The 25,252-nt window shown below is 42.2% G+C and overlaps 1 protein-coding gene across 2 annotated transcripts in view; it reads left to right on the top strand.

Annotated features, from left to right (window-relative positions):
- wdr7 (WD repeat domain 7) overlaps positions 1-25,252 on the top strand; it is a 748,403-nt gene that overhangs the window by 604,654 nt on the left and 118,497 nt on the right. For both annotated transcript variants that reach the window (XM_078552151.1, XM_078552141.1), the window contains 3 exons: positions 530-679; positions 4,530-4,612; positions 5,818-5,917. In XM_078552151.1, the coding sequence (XP_078408277.1) occupies positions 530-679; positions 4,530-4,612; positions 5,818-5,917 (333 nt within the window). The remainder of the gene's footprint in view (positions 1-529; positions 680-4,529; positions 4,613-5,817; positions 5,918-25,252) is intronic.

The raw sequence follows: 25,252 nt of genomic DNA, 5'->3' as shown, positions 1-25,252 counted from the left end.
TCTCACCCTTGTTTTCAAATTCCTCCTTGGCCTCATCCCTCTCTATCTCTGTAATCTTCACCCCCACAACCCTTCAAAATATCTGTGCTTCTCCAATTCTGGCCTCTTGAACATTGCTAATTTTAATCATTTCACCATTGGGGTGTCTGTGCCTTAGCTGCCCAAGTTCCTATCTCTGGAATTCACTCCTTAAACCATTTTGCCTCTCGACCTTCTTACTTCTTTTAAGGCACTCCTTAAACCCTATGTCTTTAACCAAGCTTTTGGTCACCTGCCCTAATATCTCCTTATGTGACCCGGTGTCATATTTTATTTTATAATGCCTCTGTGGAGCACCTTGGGATATTATATTGCTATACAAGTATGTTGTTTAGAAAAATCTATGTGACTATTTATTTAGAGAAAAGAAATCTTTTAGACCAGGATATGGTGAAGCGTTTATGCTTTGGTAAATAATCACTTTTTATTGGAGAAAATATCCTCTCTTGATTCTAAACCCTTGATTATGTTTGATGTGATTCTTTTGTAGGTCCACCGGCACACAGCTTTAGCAGCCAATACACAGTCCCAGCCAAATGTGCACACCAGCATCTTGGCTCGTGCAAAGAGTGAAATTCTGCGAGTAATTGAGATCCTGATAGAAAAGATGCCTACAGATGTAGTGGACCTTCTAGTAGAGGTAAGTGGAGGACAAGTTAGGAAGTATGGTAGGAACTATTTTCGAGGTTGAAAGAATAAATTATCACGTGAATCAGACATTATCATGGCTTCAAAGCTGCAAGCGTTGAAGTTTTGGCAAGAAAGGGAATTGAGTGAATTGAGGAGGTGAGGCTAATATATTAAGAAAAAGAACAAACCTATTGGACTTGATGGCCTATTCATATGACTAAAAATTGTTATGTTCTTCAGCTTTTATACATTTCCTTCCTCTGAGAGTTTTATTTAAATTAGTTCTTTTTAACTTCATTTCGTCTTGTGTCACAGTTTCCCTTCAGCCAGGGGAGAGACCAACAGTCTCAGACTCCTCAGCAACAACCATCTGATCAGCAAGGGGAGATGGTGGCATAGTGGTGTTGTCACCAGTCTAGTACTCCAGATACCCAGGGTAATGCTCCTGGGATCCAGGTTCAAATCACACCATGGCAGATGGTGAACTTGAATTCAATAAAAAACCTGGCGATTGTTGTAAAAACCCATCTGATTCACTAACGTCCTTTAGGGAAGAAAATCTGCCATCCGGCCTGGCCTACATGTGACTCCAGACCCACAGCAATATGGTTGACTCTAAAATAGCCTAGCAAGCTACTCAGTTCTCAAGGGCAATTAGGGATGGGCAACAAATGCTGGCCCAGTCAGCGATGCCCCCACCCCATGAACAAATAAGGTGCCCTTAACTTTAGGAGAAATAGTTAGGTTTGGCATCTCTGCTGTCACAGGAGGTTTGTTTGTGGACATTCTCCCTCATAACATTTTAGACCTAAAGTAGGCTTTATATTCTTTAATACTGATCCACAGGATTCATTTTGCTTGTATCCTATTTGGGTAGTGGTACTTAAGTGGCCAAAATGATAACGCCTTAATAATGTTTAAAAAATCTGTTCTGTGGTATACAACTACTGGTTGAAAAAATGGCCAATGATAATTAGTCATTGATTGTCAGTTCTTCAGTCACTCAGGTTTTGTTTTAGTATTGCAGTTCCCAAAAACAATATCTTCCCTTTGTTTAGTTCTGATCTAACCAAGTTGCCCTATTCCGCACTCGAATCTGCACATGTGCAATTGGGGTGCCTACAGCAGACACATAGAAACCACAGTTAATTGGATCCCACCCTTCCCCTAAAACAACAACCACTTCAATTGACTTCTGAAAATGGCAGCCACCAAATTTGTTCCCCAAAGCTTCAGAAAAGCCTGGAACAGCTCCTGGAAGAGTACAGGGAAAGTGAAGACCCCAATGTGGCAACAGCATTCCACAAGTGCCTTGCTGGAGGATGCCTCATAAGATGGATAACTGTGGGGAACATTGACTTCACACTCTCAAGCTGAAAGGTGTGGAAACTTCTGTGTCACCTGGGAGAAACCGAGCAACAACCACACCAGAGGCCCAGAGTCAACGCTGGTTCTGTAGCTTCACAACTCCTACTAAACTCAAAGATACAGGTCAGGAAGTAAAATAAGTGGACGGTGAAAACAGTCCTGATGGACTCTCAAGACTGTCCCAAAGCAGACAGACTTCTCAAGCCCTTACACACAAGAGGAAGAGGACAGCATTCTTAAGGCTACCAAGTCAGGCAAGGCAGCAGGATCCAATGGGATTTACCCAGAATTGTTAAGAACATCAAGATCACAAGGAAGGAAATGGCTTGTGAAGCCGTTTACCAGCATCCACAGCACAGCCACCATTCCAAATATCTGGTGCCAATCCAAGATAGTGGCCATTTCCAAGCCAGAGAAGCCACTCGACAACTCACGCAGCTACATTAGCTCCCAGTTAATCAGTACCTCAACTGCCCCACCGATCTGCTAAAATATAAGGCCTGGAATGCCTCCTGCTCAACATACTGAGTCCCACCCTGGAATCAGAGATGCCCCCCTACGAGGCTGGTTTCTGCGGAAGCCGCAACTTCTCTGAGCTGGTCTTGACACTGACCTCACACATTGACTCAGGTTTCCAGAAAGGCCTGAAAACAGGAGCCACCTTTGTTGACTTATCTTGTGCCTATGCCACAGTGCGGTGCACTGCATGCTGCTGAAACTCTCCAAAATCATCTGTGTGAAAACCCTACAACTAATCAACCCCATGATTAGCAACTACACATTGGAGATCAAGTCAGCTGCCCACACATAACCAACAACAGGCTCCCACATGAGTCTCAGTCCTCACACTGGCCCTCTTCAACATGTATACCAATGACATCCCACAACATCGTAGGTCTTTGCATATGCTGACGAATTGGCCCTGGCCTTCCAGGTTCAAGATCTCCAGGACATTGAGAAAACACTCACTGAAGATCTATGTTCTCTGGAAATCTGCTTCAAAAAATGGACATTCTGACCAAATGCTGTGAAAACTGTTTCAGCCTTCCACCTGAACACCTCGAAGGCTAGCAAAAATCTTCAGGTGCAGTTCTGTGGCCTACCACTCACGCATGATCCAATGCCAAAATACCTTGGCATCCCTCTTGACCATACACTGACCTATCAGCAGCACCTCCAGAACGCTAGAGCAAAGGTCAAACTGAGAGTGAATCTTAAAGGCAGGTACCTCCTGGGGCAGCAGAGCCAACACACTACACTGTTTCACTCGCCCACGTCTACCCAATGGCTGAGTACTGCTGCTCCACCTGGCTCAGGAGCCACCACACAAACATGGCAGATATCTATCTCTGGGAAGTCATGAGGATTATTTCTGGAATGTTGAGGTCAATGCAGCTCGAGTGGTTTCCTGTGCGAGCGCACACTGTTCTCCCTGCAGTCATCAGGAGGCAAAGAACACCATCGGCTGACAGTTAATGAAGTACTCCCTCTGACACAGGACCTCAAAAAACCTTTGGTGTTCCAGCATTATTGCCTGTTCTTCTTTTCAATGGTCACTGGGAATGGCAGTGGTATAGTGAATCCTGTACATTGTGCATATGGCAAGCGCAGTGTGCCAGCGGGGCTAACACTGGGCTAAATATTGAGCCTGGTGACAGATGCTGATCAAGTGAAATGATCTGCCCAGGGTAGTGTGGAGTCCTTGATTATTGTCATTATGGCTGAACCCATCCGGGCACATACCATCATATTCCTGGTTTGAGCCTTGTAGATGGTAAAGAGACAATGAAATTACACATTTGAAGAGCTAAAGGACTCTTGGAAAAGGCAAATAATTATACATCTAGAGTGTTTAATTTTATTGTTAAAAGAGTGGCATCCTTACATATTACTCCAGGTTATGGACATCATCATGTATTGCCAAGTCAGGATGGTGAGTGACTTGACGGGGGGGGGGATCTTCCAGGTGGTGGTGTTCCCATCTACCTGCTGCCCTTGTCCTTCTAGAAGGTAGTGGTCGTGGGTTTGGAAGGTACTATCGAAGGAGACTTGGTGAATTCCTGCAGTACATCTTGCAGATGGTACACACTGCTGGAAGTTGACCACGATCGGCATGATTTCTTGGAAACAAAACTACAACTGCTCACACTACTTCTCTACAAAAGCAATATCCTAACTAATTGCTCTCATCGTGTAAAGAATACTTGCATAAAAATACTGTGAAATAGTTCTTCTGTCACAAGATGCACATGCCTAGATTTTCTACTTTTAACACTGACACTAACCCATTTAAAGTAAGATGAGGATGAGCATCAGTGTTAAAATTGAAAATCTATGCCATGATGCTCAACTGATAAAACTTAGATGCGGCAACTATTTGCTTTATTTAAGATACATTTTCCATTAAATCAAATCACTTCCATCATTGCTGCAATATTTTAGAGTGTTTATTTTTATTGTTGAAACTGTGGCATCCTTATTTACTATTCCAGGTTATGGACATCATCATGTACTGCCTAGAAGGATCCTTGGTCAAGAAAAAGGGGCTTCAAGAATGTTTCCCTTCAATTTGTCGGTGAGTGGACACAGGGCGTATTTGCTCTCCAAGTTTATCTTTCGCATAATGTTAAATTTCTGAATTAAAGCTTGGCCTGATGAGAATTCCTTTTCCAGCTTGACTCCTTTAAGTCTGGGCTTAAACTGTTTTTACAATACAGCTGTTCTGTTAGTGTTTGGCAATTGCAAGATTGGGGATTTAAATTATTTTTTTCTGGATTAAAGACATTAAGTGGAATGATGCAGCTTATCAAGTGATAAATATTACCTACCCCTCCATGCAAAAAGGCTTCTTTTATTAATGAAGTTGCATGGTGTAGAAAACAGTTATTACTTGTGTGAAGATGGTTCATGTAGAATATTGCATAAGTTTGGGAGAGTGTTATACGATGGTAGCACAGGATCCTGACAGTCGCTGGGTCAAAATCCGGGAACTCACCCCCTAACAGCACTTTGGGTGTACCTACACCACAGGAACTGAAGTGGTTTAAGAAGGCAGCTCACCACCACCTTCTCAAGGGCAATTAGGGATAGACAATAAACACTGGCCTAGCCAGCGACACCACATCCCATGAATGAATATAAAAAAGATGTGTTAAATTCCAGGGGTTTTTTTTAACCCATGTATAAAAAATGGCTAAGGTAATGGCAGCAGTTTATCTGTTTAACCAGTTTAACAACTTTGTATCACTCAGAATTTTAAAAGAAAGTTGTTTTCACTTTTAAACTTTATTAAGTGCATGTTTCTGCATTTGTACACAAAAGTGTAGCTCGGCCAACTGCTGAAGTATCTTCTGAAACAGCACTGCATCAGCGGCAATGTCTGAAAAATTAGATAGGAGGAACTTAGCTTGGAGGATGATCCCGGCATCATATTTTTTGAAAATCTTATTTAATGGAATGGTTTATTAGTTCTTGAATAAGTGCTTGGCAAATACCTGTCACTGATCATCTTACACAATGGCTTCTAAGCAGAAAAAATTCATTTAAATATACTGACGATGTTAAATGATGCAAAATGGCAAATAGTATCTTTCACAGATGATGCAATAAAACGTGCACGTTAACCCAAAATCACCCTTGTGTATTAGGTGTAATACATTTTTGATTTGGAATTTTTATAAGCAGGGTTTAGTGATCTCAAAGCACATTGATACTGTTGCTGGTTCGCTGCGATGACATGCCAGAAGATTTCAGTACTTTTGTTATACTCTATGATTTCAGGTTCTACATGGTAAGCTACTGTGAGAGGAGTAACAGAATAGCAGTCGGAGCTCGACATGGCTCAGTGGCTTTATACGACATCCGCACAGGAAAATGCCAGGTAAATAAATCATTGTGACTTCCTCTCCATAAACTCTGAAAGTGATTGAAGAGAAAGACTTGCATTGCAGCCTTTGACTTGCCATGATGGGGTAACGCTATGGATAAGGCAAACTAATCAATAATTTAAGGAAGGCCTTGACCTTTTAGAGACCTCCCCCCCCCCCCCCCCATCCGCCCCCATGTTGCCATTCACTGTAATCAAAGTGGCCATAGACAGAGAAAAATAGCAAAAATAGGTACACTGCTTGCTACAGGAAAGCTGTCAACTGATTTGGATGACGAGTTGTCATTGACCCTATCCATCCCTTAATTATTAATAATCAGATCTTATGTCACTAAGGGGTTTTGTGTGTTCATGACCAATGACATATTTGTCAAACCTTGAGATATTGCAGTGCTTTTTCACCTGTTAGTAACAATTAGCAAGTTTTGGAAATTTGTGGTATAGCAGTCAGGTTTCACTAGTGATGGTTGCTGGATTTTGGCAGTGCTCCTCGGTCATTTGCCTGCACTGACTACCCCTAAATCTATAAAGTGCTGAGCCATGTTTATGCAGATACACTGAGTAATTATTTAGAACATTAATAGTTAGAGATTTTTCCATGTTAAATTGTGATTGTCTAAAACATTATTCTAACATTTCAACTTGCAGTTTTTTTCAGAAAATCTTTCCTATTTCTCATGTTTATTCCATTTGTTTGTCATTCCAAGTTGCATTGTGATCATAAGGATCTAGGCTGGCTATGGAGATCCTCGTAGCCTCTTTAAATAGTGGTCTATGGCCAGCTTGGGTGATGGGAATTAAAATGTGCCACAGGTGAATATGCCGTCCGATTCTCTGACTTTTCCATCCTCACCATACTAGAAGAGGCATGCTGCTGTAACTGAACTGTTCCTGTGTTTCAGTGTGATCAGTTGTGAAAAAAAGAATTGCACCTGCAGGTACTGGGTAATACAGTGAATTTCCGCATTGCACATATTGAACCCAGGTTCAAATCTAGTCCTCAATGATGTTCCAGTTCAACACTAATCAGCAATCGCACCTGGAGATCCGAGTGTTTGATGTGGGAATAGTGGTATTGTCATTGGACTACTTTTCCAGGGACCCAGGGTAATGCCCCAGGGATCCAGGTTCAAATCCCAACATGGCAGGTGGAGAAATTTGAATCTAATAAAAATCTGTAATTAAAAGTCCAATGACGACCATGAAACCATTGTCAATTGTCATAAAAACCCATCTGGCTCACTAATGTCCTTTAGGGAAGGAAATCTGCTGTCCTTTCCTGGTCTGGCCTACATGTGACTCCAGGCCCAGCGCAATGTGGTTGACTGTTAACTGCCCTCTGAACAAGGGCAATTAGGGATGGGCAATAAATGCTGGCCTAGCCTGCAACATCCACATCCCATGAATGAATAAAAAAAGATAGAGAAATGTCACTCTGGCGTGCATTTGCTCTTCTGAGATCAGGGTTGTGTCGAGGTAGCATCCTTCGAAACAGCAGGAGGTGGGAGTGGGCTAGCTGTGTAAGTGGAGAGAAGAAAGGAGAATGTCAACTGGGAACTGGTGGTTGTGAAGTGAAGTGAGTGGCTGAAAGGTACCATCATGAGCTGAAGAAGGTGGGATGTTGAGGAGGTGGTGATGGGGGGTGTGCAGTACATACGGCAGGTGACAGGTGTCAGCAGGAGCTGAGGGGCATTTGAAAGGTGCCATTTGAACTGCAGGAGGGGGTGTGAGAAAGGAGTATTTTATAAAACGGGTGGGGGGAAACGGTGCAGGTGCAAACTGTTGAAGATAAGGGAAAGAGTGTCTAAATGAAGAGGAAGCCAGGGGTTATAGGAAGATAGCACCTCTGAATCGGGATGTGGGAGATAATAGTTGTATGGGAGGGAATTTCTTTTAATTGTGAGGAGATGGCTGTGAAAGGGGACAGAAATATGTTCGTGAAGTTCAGGGGAGGTAAAATGACTTGAATTGTTTTTGGGGAAGTGATGATCTGGTTGATGGCTTGCTTATAATGAACCATTATGTCACCTGTTTTTCCTGTACTTTTTACATCTTAAAAAAAAATCAACATTTGTAAAATGAAATGAAAATGTGCCATTTTTAATGTATAAGTTTAAAGTTTTCCAGGGGAGCATGAACTGCATGTGACTTTTTTGTCTCATGAAAGAGCAGGTGGGATAGTTGGATGTCTCACAGAGTATTTAAAGTTGAAGGGCAGAAGGAGGCCATGTAGTCCATCACATTTATCCACTCCAGTCTCATGTCCTTTCACAGTTTTGTAACATTAGAAACTTAAAGAAATCTCAGTAGCTGTGTCATTGTCAACACTAATTGTTACACCTTATGTTTTGAAATATGGTTATTTGCGCACAGTTCAGTGGAAAATGCATTCTTCAAACCTGTTGGTAAAACTGTGTTCTGTAGTTTTCTGTTTAAATCAGACCCTGAAAGATTGAAATGACTCAAAGATGTATTAGAAAAATAGCACAGGTAGGTTTGTAGGTAACTTTTTTTTAAGAATTGCAGAATAGCTAATGCTCGAAATGCATTGTTCACACAATCGGACTAAGTTGTCTCAATTAAGGTTAAAAGTGTTGATGGACAGGGTTATTGTTGCCTGCAGCCACATTGCTTGGTTTGTTGAGTGCACAGTGACAAACCCGCCTGTGGGCCCCGTTACCCTTGGGTTGACACACTAAAGTATCTCATCTTATGATTTTCAAATCCTTTCAGAATCCATTATCTGGCTGTTTGGTAACGAGATTGTGTCTGTTCACCGTCCACTGCTAGCTGGATTTTTCCGTGGACTGCACAGAACAGCATATTGATCAGTTCACTTTGTTTTTTTAAAAACAGCAGGCTTTGCTGCAGACTTGATCATTGAATATTATTAAAACCAAATTATAAACGGAGTTGCATACTAAAATGAAATTCTTTACTTTATTTTTAACATTGGAATGGTAAACAAAGCAAGCATATGGTGATAACAGTGGAGTAAAGTAATAGCATTCCAATTCATCCATTTACGTTTTGTCTGGCTTACTTTGTGCAGCATTACGCAAACATCGATTCTTTCTGACGTTTACCTCTACACATATTGACTGCATCACACGTTTTTGCTGTTAAATAGTACACTATGATCCCCAGGGCTCTCATAGAGGGCTTACAGAGTATTACAGAGATCTTATTCTCAAGCTAAAGAAGCCTGCCCTATTTGAGTATATTTTTAAAAACTTGAGGCACATCATGCTGAAACAACAATGTCGAGTGGTGCAATGCAGATTCAGTCATGAAAGTGGAGTCCTCTCACAAACTTCTTAGAAACCATTTCAATTCAAATCAATGGAAAGCTGGCAGCATGCTGCCTGTCCGCCCCGTCGATAATGAAAAGGAATTTCCTGAGAACTTCTTCCAGTCTGCCACCATAACTTGCTGGAAGTCTGGTGGAAACTCCATTTACACACGTAGGCAGGTTTTCCACCACACCTTCAGTGAAGTTATGATGACGGACTGGGAGAAGCATCAAAGAAATCCCCAACCCATGGCTTCTTAAGACAGGGGAAAAGGGGGGAAAAAAAGGTTTCTGAACACTCATGGGAAACACAAACCCGCAATTTTAAAATGAACTATGATGCATTGACTGGCTTCCTAATCAGTGGTGCCGTTTTTACATTTGAAGCTGTGATGCTAGGATATAATTATTTTTAATTTGACAGAAATCACTTGCATACATGTATAGAACATTGAAAACATCTCATGCTGTTCACAGAGAGGGGAAAAAAGAGGAACACTCTGAGCTACAGGGGAAGAGATCCAGTTGGGTGACTGAAATCTTAGCAGAAATGGTGGGTTTTCAGAAATTACAGGTGACGAGAGAATTAGAAAAGCGAGGAGTCAGGAAGGAGAGTTCCAGGGCCAAGGAGGCTGAAGATGATGGCGGAGGAGGAGGGATTCAAAAAAGACAAAGTAAGAAGACCAAAGGGGACATAATGCTGGAAGAGGTACCGTGGAATAAAACCATGGATAAGCTTGAAGAAGAGTATGTGAATTTTAAATTGGTTACATTTGGTGTCAGGAATCCAGGATAGGTCAGCGAGCACAGGGTGTTGGGATCGTGTAACTTAGTGCAGGAAAGGATATAGATGGCGTTTTGGAGATGGTGGAAAACGAAGGAAAAATGGGAAACTCATTTATTTATGAATACTTTTCAAATAGCTATGGATGAAGTTGAAAGGGAACCAGGAATCTTAGTAGACTAAACGCTGAATGCATCCAAACGTTACAGAGCAGAAATCAATAAAGCCAATAGAATTTTGAATGATAGTGCCAGCATAGTAGAATACATGTCAAAAGAAGTCATAATCAAACTGCATAGAACTCAGCTTAGACCTTACATTGAATATTGTCTCCAGTGCTGGTGATCAAAATGGAAGGGAGATATTCAGACAATGGAGGGGAGCGCAGAGAAGAGCCATGTGGTTGATACATCATGTCAGCCATTTGGTAACAAGGACATGCCAAAGAAACTAAGATATTTCATATTTTAAAAGAGACATCCAAGACGTAATCTTATTAAGAAATATAATATAGTTAAATAGTATGCAGAAAATAAATTCTGAAAATGACCTGAAAGCAGATTGAATAGAATGAGGGAACACAGGCTCCGGCTGGTTAAGGGTTAATTTCATAAAAGCAAAAAACTGCGGATGCTGGAAATCCAAAACAAAAACAAAAATAAAAATACCTGGAAAAATTCAGCAGGTCTGACAGCATCTGCGGAGAGGAACACAGTTAACGTTTCGAGTCCATATGACTCTTCAACAGAACTTCTGTTGAAGGGTTAATTTCAAACTGATATCAGTTTTTCTTCACACAAGAAGAACTTGCAGTTGACTTCCAGTTTAGGGTGGGAGGGGGTGATTGAGGCAATAATACTGGAGTTATTTTAAAACAAATTGAATGACAATTTGGATTTTGTAATAGATATAAAAATGAGGCTATCAGCGCTCAGTTAAGAAGTAAATTGGACAACAACTTCTGTTTTTTTTTGTCATTCATAGGACGTGGGCATCGCTGGTTGGCCAGCATTTATTGTCCATCCCTAATTACCCTTAAGAAGGTGGTGGTGAGCTGCCTTCTTGAACCGCTGCAGTCCATGTGGTGTAGGTACGCCCACAGTGTTGTTAGGAAGGGAGTTCTGGGATTTTGACCCAGTGACAGTGAAGGAACAGTGATATATTTCCAAGCCAGGATGGTGAATGAGTTGGAGGGGAACTTCCAGGTGGTGGATTCCCATCTATCTGCTGCCCTTGTCCTTCTAGATGGTAGCGGTCATGGGTTTGGAGGCTGCTGACTTAGGAGCACTGGTGAGTTTCTGCAGTGTGTCATGTAGATGGTAAGATGGTACACACATCTGCCACTGTTTGGTGGTGGTGGAGGGAATGAATGTTTGTGGATGGGGTGCCAGCAAGTGGGCTGCTTTATCCTGGATGATGTCAAGCTTCTTGAGTATTGTCGGACCTGCACTCATCCAGGCAAGTGGGGAGTATTCCATCACACTCCTGACTTGTGCCTTGTAGATGGTGGACAAGCTTTGGGGAGTCAGGAGGTGAGTTACACGCTGCAGGATTAATAGCCTCTGACCTGCTGTTGTAGCCACAGTATTTATATGGCTAGTCCAGTTCAGTTTCTGGTCAATGATAACCCCCAGGATGCTGATATTGGGGGATTCAGCGATGATAATGCCATTGAATGCCAAGGGGTGATGGTTAGATTCTCTCTTGTTGGAGATGCCTGGCAATTATGTGGCGCAAATAGTACTTACCAATTGATAGCCCAAGCCGGGATATTGTCGAGGTCTTGTTGCATTTTCACATGGACTGCTTCAGTATCTGAGGCGTTGCGAATGGTGCTGAACATTGTACAATCATCAGCAAATGTCCTTTAGGGAAGAAAATCAAACCTCACCTGGTCTGTCCCACATGTGACTCCAGACCCACAGCAATGTGGTTGACTCTTAAAAATGCCCTCTGAACAAGGGCAATAATGGACAATAAACGCTGGCCTAGCAAGCGATGTCCACATCCCACGAACGAATTTTTAAAAAATCCCCACCTGACTTTATGATGGAAGGAAGTTTATTGATGAAGCAGCTGAAGATGGCTGGGCCTGGGACATTGCCCTGAGGAACTTCTGCAGTGATGCCCTGGAGCTGAGATGATTGACCTCCAACAGCCATAAACCATCTTCCTTTGTGCTAGGTATGACTCCAACCAGCGGAGAGTTTTCCCCCTGATTCCCATTGACTCCAGTTTGCTCGGGCACCTTAATGCCACACTCGGTCAAATGCTGCCTTGATGTCAAGGGCAGCCACTCTCACCTCACCTCTGGAATTCAGCTTTTTTGTCCATGTTTGAACCAAGGCTGTAATGGGGTCAGAAGCTAAGTGGCCCTGTCAGAACCCAAACTGAGTGTCAGTGAGCTGGTTATTGCTAAGCAAGTGCCACTTGATAGCACTGTTGATGACCTCTTCCATCACTTTACTGATGATGGAGAGTAGACTCTCCATGGTAATTGGCCGGGTTGGATTTGTCCTACTTTTGTGTGCAGGACATAACTGGGCAATTTTCCAAATAGCCGGGTAGATGCCAGTGTTGTAGCTTCACTGGAACAGCTTGGCTAGGGGGCGCAGCAAGTTCTGGAGCACAGGTCTTCAGTACTATTGCCAGAATATTGTTAGGGCCCGTAGCATTTGCATTATTCAGTACCTTCAGCCATTTCTTGATATCACGTGGAGTGAATCGAATTGACTGAAGACTGGCATCTGTGATGCTGGGACCTCTGGAGGACACCGAGGTGGATCATCCACTCGGCACTTCTGGCTGAAGATTGTGGCAAATGCTTCAGCCTTACCTTTTGCACTGATGTGCTGGGCTCCCCCATCATTGAGGATGGGGGTATTTGTAGAGCCAATATGATTGGAGAAGTAGAAATGCTGATGCTTGTCCTGCTCACATAGGTCCCAGATCTCCTGTTGAGGGCATTACACTGAATGAAATAGATTTATAATTACTGAAATAAGAGCTGAAAAGTCTACCAAAAGATTGTGGCAAGTGTAAGGGACAGGAACGGCGGGTGCTGGTCTTTCACTGCTGACAACAAAATCAAGATCATTTATGGGATGGATTGTAGGATATCTCAGGTTGGATGAATTAAGGTGTGTAACATGCTCTCCATAATCCATAATTATCGTGAGATCTTGTATCAAATGCTACAGAGAGTTTAAGGACAGATTATTCACCATAGTCGCAGGCAGTATTATTTGACCGATGAATGTGAGAGGGCAATAGCCAGACTAAAGGAATTTAAAGTGGAGGTTTAGGAAGAGATAGAGATATTCTGTATGTCCCATGTAGTGTTGAGGTATTGTCTGGTTAAATGCGCACACAAAATGTGTCAGCCTTGGTCACCCTGTCACCTCAGAGTCAGAAGTTCTTGAGTTCAAGCCCCAATACAGAGCACTGAGCACAAAAATCTAGGCTGACGCTCCAGTGCAATATTGAGGGAGTCTTCCCTCGGCTCTCTCAGGTGGATATGAAAGATCCCATGACACTATTTCGAAGAAGAGGAGGGAAGTTCTCCCTGATGTCCTGGCCAATGTCTCTACCGCTTAATCAACTTCACAAAAACAGATTATTTGGTCATTTTCACATTGCTATTCGTTGGACCTCGCTGTGAACAATTTTGTCACCACATTTCCCATGTTACAACAGGGTCTGCACTTCAAAAGTACTTAATTTCGGCCATCTTGAGGTCAATAAAAGGTGCTGTTTAAATACAAGTTTTTTTTTCTTACGATATTGCAGATCAATGGTAACATATGAAATTGGTTTAGGCTAATTTTTTTTCAAAACAGAGGCCTGAGGATTGAGACAAATGGTCCTTAGACCTCAGACCTCATCTATCTTCTTACGGTGAGCTGCTGGTGCCTGGACATCACCACAGGCACCTCGCCTGACTGAAGATTTCACTATCTGCCTACCTGCCTTGCTGGCAGTCGCCAAGTTCTGTGGAAGAGGACAGCAGAATTAAGCTGATTGCAGCCATCAGGAATGTTGTGAAACTTGCAGGAGCACTCCTGTTCCACCTTGATAGCACATGAATTTATTTTTTTTTAAACCATCAACTTACTTTTTCTGTGGTGGTTGTTGGCTAGGTTACATCCATGGTTCTGCTCAGGACAGCCCAATTTGGCGAAGGTGTCCTAAAGCATGGATGTGGGCATCACTGGCAATTCCAGCATTTTTTGTCCATCCCTAACTGCCCTTGAGAAGTTGGTTGTGAGCCACCACCTTAAACTGCTGTAGTCCATCTGGTGTAGGTACGCCCACAATCCTGTCAGGAAGGGAGTTCCTGGATTTTAATCCATGTCAAGTGTTAGGTGTCATATTGGCATATGTAAGGGACCTAACACCTGTTTTAAGCGGTTGTCTTTGATTCTTAAAAATGGCCAAACCCAAATTTGATTTGGATGTTTTTCAGTTACCCTTGACCAAATGGTGGTCCCTGAAATTGGGTCTTGCCACATCCATTTTAAATAAAACAGTTTTAAAGAAGGCCAATTTCTACCCAGTTGTCTTCTATCCAGTGTTGTATAAAACCCTGGTCATTTGCATCTGTGCCAATTCATCTTTACCCACTTAATGATACTCTTGATTCTGGTGTCAGAATCTTGCTGCCAAAAGCAAAAATTTACCAAGTGGATTAGATCAGAGTTATCTGAACCAGCCATTCACATTTGCATTTTTCTCTTTTGAGGTTTCTAGATCCCAAAGATATCACATATCAGATGAAGAAACCTCAAAAAATATCAGAGCTAGGATGCCCTTTCAGAACATGCATACAAAGAAAGATTTATATTAAATTCGTAATGGGGGAGGTGGTGGCATAGTGGTATTGTCACTGGACCCAGGGTAATCCCCTGGGGACCTGGGTTTGAATTCCACCACGGCAGATGGTGAAATTTTAATTCAATTTTTAAAAATCTGGAAACCATTGTCAATTGTTGTAAAATCCATCTGGTTCACTCATGTCCTTTAGGGAAGGAAATCTGCCATCCTTATCTGGTCTGGCCTACATGTGATTCCAGACCCACAGCAATGTGGTTGACTCTTAAATGCCCTCTGAATAAGGGCAATTAGGGATGAGCAATAAATGCTGGCCTGGCCAGTGATGCCCACATCCCATGAATGAATTTTTAAAAAAAGAGTGTCTGTTCCTATTCTTCCCAAACTGTCATATAGGAAACAGGTATCAAATTATATACAATGATACAGGTATGATTTGTATACAAGAAAGAAAGGCACAACTGAGAATTTTGCACTAAATTCAGAGTGTTCCCAGGAGAGTGATGGTGATATCGCACAGTAGTGAGCAGCACTGGCACACACAATATATTACCTGTGTCAAAGCAACCTAGTGTCTCCAAAGTTGGTTGGCATGTCTCCATCAACACATACTTGTGGCTTTAAATCCTGTGCTGCTATGGTCTGGAGGATACAGAATGAAGATAAAATATTTAGTGGACTGATATGCATCCGCTCCACATACAATCCCACCCGTTTCATCCCTACAGGTACTCTGGGTTTGGCTTTTATGAAGTTATGATGAAATGGTTACTAATTTCAATTTCGCTTCAGGTTGAACTAAACAAACGTACTGGGGTTTGATACAACAGCGGATTCAGAGACAGTGTATGACACCCCTATCTGGCACGTCATCATGAAAATCATGTTGATTTTAAGGTGCATGTAGTTTTTCTATAACCTGTCAAGTTAGGCTTTATTTATACAGTCTGCAGAAGATTCACGTCATTCAAAGAACTTACCAGGCAAATTATTTTTCAAAACTCAATCTCAGCACATTTCTGCTCCTTTCACAATACCTTTCTTGTCTTCATGGCTGGAGAACGATTTTTGTAATCTGCGATTCTCTTGTGAGCTGAACCTGCATTCCTATTCTCTGCTAGGTATGGATTAGGGTGGCCCAGATCTAATTAACCTCAAATCACTATAAATCACTCATGGAGAATACATGAGTTGCCCACTGCAATGTCAGATGGTTAAAAGATAACAATGGTAGGCCACTGTATACGGGCAAAAACTATTGTGTTAACACATTTCTAGAACGTTAAGGAAGGAAGGAAGAACAAGCATTTATATTACATCCTTCACCGCCTTAGGCTTCCACAGCCATTCAAGTACTTTTGAAGAATACCTGCTATTGTAATGTAGGAAAATAAGGCAATATTTATGCTCAGCAAGGTCCCAAAAACAACAAAGAGATATATAATTGTGTTGAGGGATACATATTGGCCAGAACATTGGGAAAAGTCCACTGCTCTTTGAAATGTCATTGGATCTTTCAGCGCCTATCTGAGAGGACAGATGGGGCCTTGGTTCAACATTTCATGCAAGCCACACTCAAATGCATAATGTAGGCTGCCACTTAGTACAGAGCTCCCTTAGTACTAAACTAACAGAGGTGCTGTCTTTCGGATGAGATGTTAAATGTTAAAACCCAGGCAACTCCTGCCTTCTCAGGTGGACGTAAAATATCCTATGGCACTATTCAAAGAAGATCGGGTGAGTTCTCCTGGTGGTCTGGCCAATAGTTAGCCCTCAGCCAACATCACTAATACAAATGGTCTGGTTATTTTTCTCATTGGCATTTGTGAAACCTTGCTGTGTGCAAATTAACTGTTGTGTTTCCCTCCATGACAACAGTGACTACACTTTGTTATGGAATCTGTAGGCAAAGATTGTATTTTTAGACAAAGACTGACTGAAAGGGGAATCTGATCATGCCAGTTGCTAAGGAAACTAAGACTGAAACTGTGAATTGAAACCCCAAACTTCTGGTTGAAACTATATGAAAGGAGATACAGCCATCAGAGCTTAGTGGTTAATGAGTTCAATGATGCAGTACAAGTAAGCTGAAGAAGACAGAGGCTGGATCCAGAAGTTGAGAATAAACAATGGTACAGTTGCTGTAGTTGTTTCTGTTACTTAAAGATAACATTGGTGGATCTACGCCATCTAGATCAATTTGAGGTGGTTCTGCAGAGGTATGCAATTTTTGTGAAGACCGCACTCGTGGAACTTGGGTTAGTTGTGTGCTGCTGTCAGCTGAGGATCAGGTTACATCATAGAAGAGGAGGAACTGAATTTGCTTTCAACTGAAATTCTTTGTAAGGAAGACAGAGTTTTGAAGGACTTTGACTGATATTGATGACCCACTGCTGAGCTAATTTGTAAGATCTGTCTTAGTTGTATCAGCCACTTAATGTGTAATTTATAGTTCATAATTGACCACAATTTGCCTGTTAATTTGTGTTTAAGTATTTAGTGTTTGCTTTGTTTGCCTCTTGTATAGTAACTTTTTTTAAACCACACATTTCGTGGCTTCATCCTTTCAATAAATAACTGGGATTTTGGATTTCTTCTTATTCTAAAAACAGTTGCTCCTCTGGTCTGAGATTGGAACAACTTACAAAGTACTTCATTGGCTGTGGAAGTCATGAGGCTGTGAAAGATACTTTCGAAATGCAGGTTCTTTATGTAATGGAAAAACATAAAGTAAAACATGGCATAAGCAGGAAATTTGAAACCAAAAACAGAAAAAGCCGAAGGTACTCACCAGATCCAGCAGCATCTGTTGAGAAGCAGAAGTTAATCAGTTGATGTTTTTCAGACCCAAGACCCTGTCCTGAGGACGGATTTTACATCTGTGACCTTGACTGGCTGACTGATTTCTATTTTTTCCACTGACATTGACTGACCTATTGAGTAATTCCCAGCATTTTCTGCTTTTGTTTTTAGGCAATTGTCGTACTTATGGTGGACGATAGTTTGATTATCCAGCTAAATAAAGGCACTGACAAAAAAATAGATGAATTTGGAAATCTTTTGTTTGAAATTTAATATAATAATTGAGTGAAGGAGTAGTCCATCCAGCTGAGACACCCATCTGCCTTTTACTGCTTTAGAAGTCAGTTGTCATCTATCTCTATTTGGTTGGAGTTGCCTCCAAATTTTATTGAAATTCCTACTTTCAATTCGAGACCTTTTCACTCCATGATTTTTATTCTTTTAATGGTTGTTTATAAATATTAGTTAGTTCAGCAGTTAGAGCTGAATGATTCAGTTGATGAAACATACACACCGTTTCTTTGTGCACATTTTTCAGATCCCCCACCTAAGCACATCTCATTGATCCCCATTTTCAGTAATTGAATGTTGGCCCCAGTGGCAGGCCAGCAGAAAGAAAGGAGATTAAGACCTTCCTTCACTAAAGGCTGTTGAGAATCACAGGTGAATCGAATTTTGTAGTGTCAATTTATTGTTGGCAGTAGCACAGCAGCCCCAGATATGACACCTATATCAGCCTTATGCTGGTTTGAAGCATAGGAACTGTTTGCTGTTTGGGCGGAGAAAAGGAGGGCCACAAGGGATTTAAGCAACCTTACTGCTTTGATCCACAGTCACTGTGTGCAAAGCAAGAAATGTTCCTATACTCATTATAGTTTAGAAGAATAACAGGTGATCTTATTGAAACACATAAGATTTTGAGGGGGCTTGAGAGGGTAGATACTGAGAGGGTGTTTCTCCTTGTGGGGAATCTGAACGAGGGGAAACAGTTTGAACATGAGGGGTCTCCCATTTAAGACAGAGATGAGGAGGGATTTCTTCTCACAGTGTGCCGTTAATGTTTGGAATTCTGTATCCCACTCAGTATTGGAGACTGGGTCACTGAATATATTCAAGGTTGAGTTCAGTTAATTTTTTGATTTTCAAGAGAGTCAGAGGTTATCAGGAGCAGGCAGGAATGTGGAGTTTAAGGCCACAATCAGAATCATGGCTGATCTTGTTGAATGGCGGAGCAGGTTTGAAGGGCCAAATGGCCTACTCCTACTCCTATTTCTTATGTTCCTATGTTCTTTGTCTACAATCTTAATAAAAAAGTGGTCAGGCATCAATTAAATGTATTGGCCATAAGCTTGCTCTGTCATGAGCCAGGAAATCTGAAAATGATGGGCAAGACACCCATCCTGCACTCCCCGCCCACCCCACCTTACCTTACATCACCTCTCCCCCCACCACCCACCAAAAACGCTATTCAAAGGGTCACTCATTCAACTTGCAGGTGAGATGCTTTTGACTTCGGCTTCCTCTTACAAAGTTTCTGGAAGTACTGTGGTGTGTTCTTGGAGGGGTTTTGGCGCACTTTTGAATATTGAAGGGCGTGTTGCTACATCCCGACACAGAGGTCAGAGGATTTTTCTGCTGTATCAACAGAAAGCCTGCTTGAATTACAGGGGCAATAATTGTAATCTCTCTTGGGCTGCAACACAACAGGGACGTGGAGTACAGGCTGATGAAAGGGGAAGCTGTGAGCAGAGCGAAAAGAAAGAGCTCGCTACAGACAGCTCTTTTCACCCAGGGTCTTCAGGGAGCCCCTCTCCCTTCACCTCAGCCAAGAACAATGTGTGAGGTGCCTACAGTTCAGCAAGGAGGTGGTCACTCAACTGCATCACTTCTTTCAACCGGAGCTACAGCCTCACAGCAGGGTGAGGATGGTGCTGCCAATGACCATCAATGTCACCGTTGCCCCCAACTTCTATGCAAATGAATCCTTCCAGGTAGAAACAGGCAACAAAGCCAACGTTTCACAATTCACCATCAGGGAGGTGACAGTGGCACTGTACATCAAGAGAGAAGATTATCATTTCTCTTACCAGAGAGAAGCAGAATGAGCGAGCATGTGGCTTTTTCAAATAACGGGATTCCCAATGGTGCAGGAAGCCATCGATTGCACACGTGGCTCTTTGGGCCCTGCATGTAAACAGGGAGATATACCAGAACCACAGGGGCTGCCACTCCGTCAAAGTGTCAGTAGAGTGCACCATGCACAGTACATCATGTTGGTGAAGGTCCACCTTCCTAGCAGCAGTCACAATGCTTTCATCCTGAGGCATTCAGCCCTAACCACTGTCTTTGGGCCACTATGATGATCCAAAGGCTGGCTACCAGGTGACAAGGAATACCCTCTATATGCCTGGCTCATGAATCCCCTCCACGACTCAGGCACACAAGGATAATGCACCTATAATAAGAGCCATGTAGCCACAGGAACTTCGTGGAGCAGACCATCATAATCCTGAAGCAATGGCTTTGCTGCCTGGACTGCTCGGAGGAAAGGGGGCTGTTGTGGGGTGGGGAGGGAGCTTTCCACTACTCACCAGAATGGATGTCTAACTTTTTGGTGGTCTGCTGCTTCCTCCATAACCTCATTCTCATGAGAATGCAGCCCTGTTGCCAGGCATTTGGAGGCTACCTCTGGAGGAGGCATCCAGGACCTCTTCATTCTGGACCAGCTGTTGCCGAGTCTCCACTTCCCCAAAGACTTCATCTCATCGTCAGCATTGCTCCACAATTTCCCAGTTTCCAGTCCATCTGCTACATTCCATCATCACATCGTCTTGCTCAAAATCCTGAAATAAAAGCCACCAACAAAACAGTTTTTCATTTTTATCCAAGTGGCTTTGGGCTGCATCATCTCAGTATGAACAGCAGCAGTATAGGCTAGCTGGATGGACAGCAACAGGGCACTGGCGGAGTGGCAGTAGTGAGAGCCCAAAATCCTGCCATCCTGAGAGAGGGCAGCAAGTTTGTGCACAATGGAGCCACTGACACCCCCTGGGGTGGCACCTCAGGAATCCTTGTAATCTGTTGTATGACAAACTATTGGACTGCTATGAGCGCTTGCATGCCCCTTTGAGCACTGAGACCCGTAGCCCTTATGAACGCAGCCTGAGTCTGTATGGACACCAGAGGTAATGGAGCAGGAAGAGAAGCAGTTGCAAGTGATGATTAGGTAGATAAGAATGGAACCAAGCAGATTCAGCTGGATAACAGTGGAGAGGCACAAGACCAGCACAAGGTGACAGAAAAATACCTGATATAGAGCAGCAACATACGTATCGATATTTGAACAGGGATTACATACTGAATGAGAACAACCATTCAGCCCATTGATACTGTCCTTCCGTGCACTACACACCACAGATTCAACCATTGTTTACCAGATCCATTGTTAAACAATATTGTTCTGAGCCAAGCTCACCCCCTGTTTGCATTGGATTTCCTATGGAAGCAATAGTAGCCCATAATTGACATCTTCAGAAAGACTTAGCAGGGAAGAAAATATTACATGGGGCACCAGGTCTCCATAGCATCAATAAAAGTTGTGTTTTGAGAAACCTAAATAGTTGGTGAAGCAAAATTTTCCTGTATTAAAATGGAAAGAATTGAACCAAAACTGTCCTCTTGCACTTCCTTCAGCTTTTAAAACTTTTTCTCAGCCAAACTATTGGTAGCTTGCAATAAATCAAAGAAAGAGAATGAAAGAAGACTTACATTTATATAGCTGGGTCATTGAATTTATCCAAGGCTGAGTCAGATTGATTTTTGATAGACAAAGGAGTCAAGGGTTATGGGGGCAGACAAGAAAGGTGGTGTTGAGATCACAACCAGATCAGCCATGGAGCAGGCTCGAAGGGCCAAATGACCTATTCCTAAGCCCTATGTTCCTTTCATGACCACTGGATGACTCAAAGCACTTTACAACCAATGAAGTACTTTTGAAGTGTAGTCACTGTTATATTGTAGGAAACATGGCAGTCAATTTGCACATAGCAAGCTCCCACAAAATAGCAATGTGATAATGACCACACCATCTGCTTTTGGTGATTTTGACTGAGGGATAAATATTGACCAGGATACCAGAATAGCTTCCATGCTCTTCTTTAAAATAGTGCCATGGAATCTTTTACGTTGTCTGAGAGAGCAGACTGACCTTGGTTTAATATCTCATCCAAAAGAGGGCACCTCCAGCAGTACAGTGTTCCTTCAGTCCTGCACTGCAGTGTCAGCCTAGATTTTTGTGCTCAAGTCCTGGAGTGGGACTCGAACCCAAAACCTTCTGATTCAAAGATGAGCATGCTATCAACTGAACCACAGCTGCCACATGCTCACACACATTAATTTGTGACCCTAGTAAGACTCATCAGATTTTAAGTGCTTTGTTCACATTATAGTAAATTTGAAATGTACTTATGTGAAACAACAATTTAATGTACTGCTAAACATTAACACAGTATTACTAATGCAAAGCAGTTTGAAAGTGGAAAGCAGACATAAAACCAATTAACATTTGTTTGTGATTTTTGAAAATTGAACCATTTTTGATTTAAGGTGTCATTTCAAGTCTACTTCTCTGGTGCCTTGACTTTTTAAAAAATTCTAACCATTCTCATAATTACATTTGTGATTTCATTATTGAATGATGACTGCATCCTGTTTTGTGTCTGACAAGAAATTACATAAAACTTGACAATTCATAATTTTGGTGCAACTGAAGTTTTATAGTAAAGATTGATGGATGTCTGTAAGAGGGTTGAAAGCTCACTGTGGAGATTGAATTCTGATAGTGTATGATGCCATCTGAACTACAAAATGTGCACTGCTCCAATTTTTCATATTTTATAAAGCATAAACATGCCTAATGAATGCCATGTTGCATTATTTTGCTGTAAAAACCTAACTCATTTAAATATTGTTATTCCCTTTAAAAAGTAAGACCTAGAAAAAAGGTGGCGCTGCATTCTTTTTACAAGGAAGAAAAAGACATCAAAGGATTCAGTACTGTCAGTAGCATGTGCATGCCTTTCCAAGCTGAAAGTGCACTGCCTGTCATATTGGGTCCAGCCAGTTGTCCAGGACAGGAGTTAGAAACTGGTGTCAGACATGCTGCAGTCAGTTTTTTCAGGCAGACAGCAGTCAAATCAGTGGTATTTAATGAGACTACTGAAGGCTGCCACCCAAAGGGTGAGTTTAACATTTTTTACTTACCTTATTGTGGTTCAACATTAAAACTATGGGCTGCTTTTGACCACTATTTATCCCTGACCCGATTGTCACTTCCCACTGCTCCTCCTGGACTCTACTATGGCTCTCAGCCTGCATCTGAGCCATTTGATCTTGCTGCATCATTCCCTTGATCAGTGAGCTGCCTCTGGTGCCACTGATGGTGCCCACAAATCACCAGTACTATTCTAATGAGGTCAGCAGAACAACTTGTCCTGTTCCTGCTGTAAGTCTAATTATGCACCATCCAAATAAGAAATTGCTTTAAAAAAGTGATGAATGAAAAGATTAGCTTCATTACTTCAATTTTTAGTTCCCTTTTAAAATGTGCTTAGCTACACACCACGTGATATAAACTGATAGCTAACTGATTCTGTTTTAACAGTAGGTAGTTCCCACATTCCTAAACCACTGGCTACATGTAATAAATTGCATTGAAGCATGCCACTGTCCTCATACTGCTCAGTAATGACATCTGACATCAGGATTGAAGTTTGTCTTTCACAAAGCATTACTGACATAAATTATTAACAGAAGCTAATGGTGATTAGCTTAAAGGTAAAAATAAGAGCTCTGTTTAATGAACCATGCCACTTGTGATCTCGCCAATTTGAGTGCAAACTAAAATACTTGTTATCCATAGATAGAGGCATTGATGATTTATATTTTTTGTGTATTGTTTTGACATGGGCCAAATGGCTGCCTCTGTGCCGCTAGAGTAATGACTCTATGATTATAACACACTGTGCATTGGTAGAACTGTAGAGTTTGTCAATGCCATTGGTTCAAATTCTTTGAATCTATAATTCAAAATAGAATTAATACAGCATTTAGAAATGCAAAGGTTAATCAAGGATAGCCAGCATAGATTTGTTAAAGACAAGTCAGGTTTGGCAGATTTAATAGGGCCCTTTTTGGATTCGTAAAAAGAATGCAGTAGATGTTGTTTATATGGATTTTCACAGGATGTTCAATAAGGTCATTCATGAGGTTTGTTTGCAAAATTCACACATACAGGGCTGAAACGGAGGCAGCGATATCAGCGGCCAGAAGTCTCGCTTCTGTTTCTGCCCTTGCTGACCTTCCCGAGGACCAGGGAGAGCAAGGGCTTCAGAACTGGCCCACACCTATTATCATGGCAATTAAGATCATTGAGGGCTTATTAAAAGCCCATCTTTAAAACTTTTCCAATATTCTTGGAGGGGGCTGGTGTTTACCAACTGCCTGTGTCAAAGCAGCTGCATGGAGGTGAGCACCATCTCGGAGGCAAGACATGGAGGTGGGAAGAGTTTGAAAAGGAAAGTAAACTTGCTATTCAAAGTTTATAGGCCTTAATCATTTAAAGTTAAAGTTTCAGCAGCCCATCACGGGCCAGGGAAGGAATCAGCATTAAGAACTTCACTAGTTCAGGGGATTATCACCCTCATGGTATTGTCTGGGCATTGGAGCAGTGGGCACAGTGTTTGGACTCTGCCTGAGCATCAGAAAGGGTGCAGCTGAAAATGGGTGCTGCACCCTCAGATATCGAGGCCATTGGAAATGAAAGGCATAAGCCTGCACAGGATGGGCAGAGCAACGGGCATCAGGAGGCCAGAGGAGAGAAAAGAGGAGTACTAAGAAACAATACCCTAAGCACAGAATCAATAGGCAAAGGTGAAGAAACCTGGAGATAACGGAGAACCAGTGACAAAGGAGACTGCGTCTCTCTAGGTGGGTTGTCACTGACATCTGTGCCCTCATCAGTGTAACCTCTTCAGTATCTCCGAGGCGGCGGCATACCAGGTGGTTAGGAGGCAAGGTGATTAGGAGAATGGCTTTACACAGAGGATTATTGGCGCAGGATGTGCTTTGTTGTTACAAGTGATTGGGGCAACATCATTGCAATTTTAATGGAAAATTGGATAAATTAGTAGAGGGAGATAAAAGAAGAGAGCAGGGAAGTGAGATTAGTCGTAAATTCCTCTTGCGTTGAGCTGGACACATGGGGCAGAATTTTACTGTCCCCCACAGGCAGTTTGCAGGCAGGATTGGGGGTTGGGGGGGGAATAAAATTCCCCTTGTAGTCTTCCTGTCGCCCTCCTGCTCACCCCCAAACTGTCTGTAATTTTACGAGGGTGGGCGAGGCCTAGGGTGGCCAACCTGCCCTCACTCCAATTGAGGCCATTAAGTGGTCAATTAAGCCTATGAAAAATATATTCTGCAGAAGCTAATCATGAATCAGCCATCATGAATGAATAAAGATGTAAGGAAAAGATTGAGGTTAAGGAAAGAGACATACTAAATACATGGACAGTGTGACAAGGAAGAATGCAAAGAGATTAGAAGAGAAGTCAAAAAACCCATT

Source organism: Cetorhinus maximus, chromosome 1 (genome assembly GCF_964194155.1).
Source record: "Cetorhinus maximus chromosome 1, sCetMax3.hap1.1, whole genome shotgun sequence".
Lineage (NCBI taxonomy): Eukaryota > Metazoa > Chordata > Chondrichthyes > Lamniformes > Cetorhinidae > Cetorhinus > Cetorhinus maximus.
The sequence above is the reverse complement of the archived record's forward strand: the minus strand, read 5'-3'. Positions and strand labels throughout refer to the sequence as shown.